Source organism: Tenrec ecaudatus, chromosome 4 (genome assembly GCF_050624435.1).
Source record: "Tenrec ecaudatus isolate mTenEca1 chromosome 4, mTenEca1.hap1, whole genome shotgun sequence".
In the NCBI taxonomy this organism is placed as follows: Eukaryota; Metazoa; Chordata; class Mammalia; order Afrosoricida; family Tenrecidae; genus Tenrec; species Tenrec ecaudatus.
The window spans coordinates 67,089,555-67,093,726 of NC_134533.1; the positions used below are offsets into that span (position 1 = coordinate 67,089,555).

A 4,172-nucleotide genomic window follows, 5' to 3' on the forward strand; every position below is an offset into this window, starting at 1 on the left:
AGTATACTTACAAATACAGAATTGAGATAACAAGAAATGTAATGCAGGGCTCCATGTAAATATTGTAAAATATCAGAAATTAAGTTGACAACAGTTTGATTTAGTCAATAAAAATGCCAAGGTGAAGTGTTCTTAAACACTAGTTGTGGCAACAAATGGGAAATAAAGAACAGAAAGTATTTTCAACACACTTTAAATATTCACATGGAAAATAGACTTATGAAGGACAATATGAATACAGATTCTAATCTCAATGAATTGAAAGCACTCTCCTTTAAAGCTTTTTCATACTGCTTCTGTTTATACTATTTAATTAGTCTTCTATTAGAAACTCCATTACTAACATCATAATTGAATCATTAGAGCAGATAAATTATGAGTTTACAGTCCAGAAACACTGTTTTGAAGGCATGACTATACCACCATAGAACTAATGCTTTGGGGGAAGAAGCAGATGGAGAATTCCCTGGCGGATCTGTTTGGTCTTCACACTATAGATGATTGGGTTGAGCACAGGTGGAATTAATAAGTAGATGTGAGCCATGAAAATGTGGATGAGGGGAGAAGCGTGTTTGGCAAAATGATGGACCATAGACAGTCCAATCATGGGGACGTAAAGAATGAGCACAGCACAGATGTGAGAGGCACAGGTGTTGAGGGCTTTCAGCCTGCCCTCACGGGATGCAATGCTCAACACTGAGCGAAGGATGAAAACATATGACACAAAGATACCCAAGGAGTCCATGCCCCACAGTACAGTGATCAGCACCAACCCATATATAACATTAAACCTGATGTCAGCGCAGGCAAGGCGGATCATGTCCTGGTGTAGACAATAGGAATGAGAAAGGATGTGGGAGCGGCAGAAGGGAAAGTAAGTCAGTCGGACCATAAGTGGAATCACAGGAAAGGCACTCCTGAGCAGGGCTGCAGTTCCTATCTTGACGATGAGTCTTGGAGTTAGAATGGTGGCATACCTGAGAGGATGGCAAATAGCCACATACCGGTCAAGGGCCATGGCCAGGAGCACAGATGATTCAGTGAAGGAGAAAGTGTGGATAAAAAACCTTTGTACAACACAAACATTAAATTGGATCTCTCTGGAAATGGACCACAACACTCTGAAGAGTGATATCATGGTGGGCATGGACATGCCCATGTCAGTAAGAGAAAGCATAGCAAGGAAATAGTACATGGGCTGGTGGAGCCTGGTGTCTGTCCGGATAATATGCAGGATGGCACAGTTACCCATTATTCCAACGCAGTAGAGAAAACAGAATGGGATGGAAATCCAGTGATGAAATTCCTCATAGCCAGGGATGCCTGTGAGATAGAATGTGGAGGACAGGGAGTGGCTGGTGTTTGAGGAAGTCATGGAGTTGACTCGTTGTACCGTAATCCCGTCCCAAGATCGTAGTACTATAGGGAGAGAGATGAAAAGTATGATCTATTTCAGAACAAAACTAAACAGAACAAACACAAGCAAGCAAATATCATCAATGCTTACCAGGAATCACTTTAAAACACATCCTCACTTTATTGCTAAGAGTTTCCCCTTAAATGAAAGATATGTTTTAAACACATATGGACCCATTCTTCCATCAAATGTAGATCCATCAGTATTTTTCTAAATTAATATCATTGTCTCTCAAAGACACTAATCAGGTAAAACAACACACAACATCATATAGACTATTTTATAAGTCTTGTATTTGTATATTATTGTTAGTATATTTGGTCAAAATCATTGGTCTTATTTTAGTATCTTTTCTTTGTTTGTTTTTCATGACTCCTGCAGTTATTACCATGAAATCCCTTTATCTGTCTGTTTTTCATAGCTTCTTCAGTAATGCAACCAGATCTTCCTTAGTAATTAAATAGTATTTTCTTCAGAGATGCAACCATACATTGCATTATACTTTCTAAAAATTCAGACAAGTGTTGGACATTATGGTTCTTATTCTTACTAACCTATCCCCATATATACAAAAGACACATAACAAGATAACACATAACATAGTCAAGTCTGATATCAATTCTGTTTTCTGACGTCTGTGTCTTAACTCTACCTTTGATTTTGAAGGCATAAATTTTATGTTTGTTAATTTTCATAATGGAAAGGCAGGGTGATATATTACTGAGCCAGTAATCCTAGCACAAGCCCATAATTCAAATAAGACCAAATGTCATTTTTCTAAAGTATAGGAACTAGAATAAGCCTATTGACTTGTCCTAATCATGACACTAGTGTTTGTACTTGAAAGAAAGAAAATACATTTCCCCGTTAGATTCCAGTAATTATTCTGTAATTAAGAAAAACATTTCTGCAAAATTAATAGCATACCAATTCCTCAAATTCCACTAGTACATCACTTTCAAACCATCCACATTCATCAAAATACTAATAGGAAAATTTATAATTCACAGATGGGTAGATGATTTGTACTGTCATTAATAAATGTTCGTCTTCTCATCTTGTACATACTACTTTTTCCCTTTGAAACACTTAAATAGCCTTAAATTTCTTCAATATCTATATAGATAAGCCTTAAATGTAACAGAGGTTTCCATAATGCCTGCTTTCTAGGATCTTGCACATATAAAAACAAATAAATTCCAGAAAGAAATTAGCCTTTCAGACTATGCATGCCATAACTTAATGCAACCCGCATATTTATAACGAAGTACTTATAATCCTGCGATTCCCTTCTCTCTGCCTGCCCCATCCCCACTCCTAGTAACGCTTTTCTCACCTTAGAATGTCCGAATTGTCCTTCCTTTTCTACATTCCTGATGCCCAAAGGCATATTCCACTCAGCTTTAATTAAGATCATATTGAAATCATGCATACTTGGATATGAGTTTTAAAAGAGAAGCTTATAAAGTTCCATCACTTCTCTCCTGTGTCTAAAATGGCTCTCCATTTTCCCCGTGAGCATAAAATATATCCCTGCCATGGAACTCTATCCTAGACAATCCTATATCAAGAACCTCTCCTATGAATACAACCTGAATTTTACCAGCATGGGCACAAACAATAAAGTCTTGTGAAAGAACTGTATAATCTCTGCCAAACGTGATCATCTTGTTTACTGAACCAGCCTTTCCATCCTCCTCAAACTCTTTTCTATTTTGTTTCACAAGATCACTCTGTTTTGTCCCATGCAACCCAGTTTTTCCCCAGGTCTTACTCATTTCATAGAAGGGTTTCTTTTCCACGAGTTTCCAGTTTCCGGCTCTGGAACTGAAAGGAAGAGTTAATAAATCTTCTTCCAATCCTTGGAGATATGAGCGAACTGGCTACTCACAGTACAGGGGGTGTAAGCCTATCGGTGCTAACTCGTAATTTGCCACACTTCTTTCATCACTTCCCGATGTAGCTAACTGCTGTAGTTTGGGAAGGCAGGGCAAGGACATTAAGGAGGTTATCAGTCATTTATTGCCTCTGTATCTGGAGAAAATGTTGTAAGATAACATGAGAAAAATATAATAGACAACTGAAAATATAATAATACACACAATGGCTGTCATAAAATATTTCAGGGAAAAATGAAATTCAAGGATAATAGTACATTTTCACTAACTTTTGGAAACACACATACACACAAGTAAGCAAAAAAGCATTGCCCTAGAGTTCTGGGTTATACATGCTCATGCTGATTGCAAACAAAATGTATTTCCACATGTCTCTGTGATGAGTATGTGGCTGGAGAGAAGTTCTCTCAGTAATATACTTGTCCTGTGTTTGGTGAGTGAAATTTATTAATTTGTAATTGAAAGCCCTATTGTTGAGAGAAAAGGTAGGAAAGTTGTACTGAAGTTTGTTTGTTTTTTTCTATAATAGAAATGCACTTACTCATTCGTTTAGGGCAGCAAGGTGTATCTTTTAAGACTTTTGTTAGGATCTCAATATGTTTTGAGATCCACAGGATGGCCAAACTACTGTTCTGATGCGGTATAAATTAAAGAGCACAGAGTGTATTGGGTAAGCAGGAAACAAAGAAAACAGAATTCACTACCATGTATTCTGAATCATAGTGACAAGGTAGTGCTGACCCTGTGGGTTTCTGAGACTGTCATTCTTTGTAGAACTAGAAAGCCTCATCCTTCTCCTGTGAAGTGACTGGTGGCTTCTAACTGATGATTTTACAGATAGAACCCCAATGCATAAC

The 4,172-nt window shown here is 37.5% G+C and overlaps 1 protein-coding gene across 1 annotated transcript; it reads right to left on the minus strand.

The window, feature by feature from the left end:
* Positions 1–430: 430 nt before the first annotated feature.
* Positions 431–1,387, minus strand: LOC142446840 (olfactory receptor 51L1-like). Its single transcript, XM_075548575.1, has one exon. It carries the CDS (start codon positions 1,373–1,375, stop codon positions 431–433), a length of 945 nt encoding a protein of 314 aa, XP_075404690.1. The 5' UTR covers positions 1,376–1,387.
* Positions 1,388–4,172: the final 2,785 nt, after the last annotated feature.

Excerpts from the sequence above, each read along its gene's own strand:
- LOC142446840 (XM_075548575.1), bottom strand. The coding sequence starts at position 1,375 with ATGACTTCCTCAAACACCAGCCACTCCCTGTCCTCCACATTCTATCTC.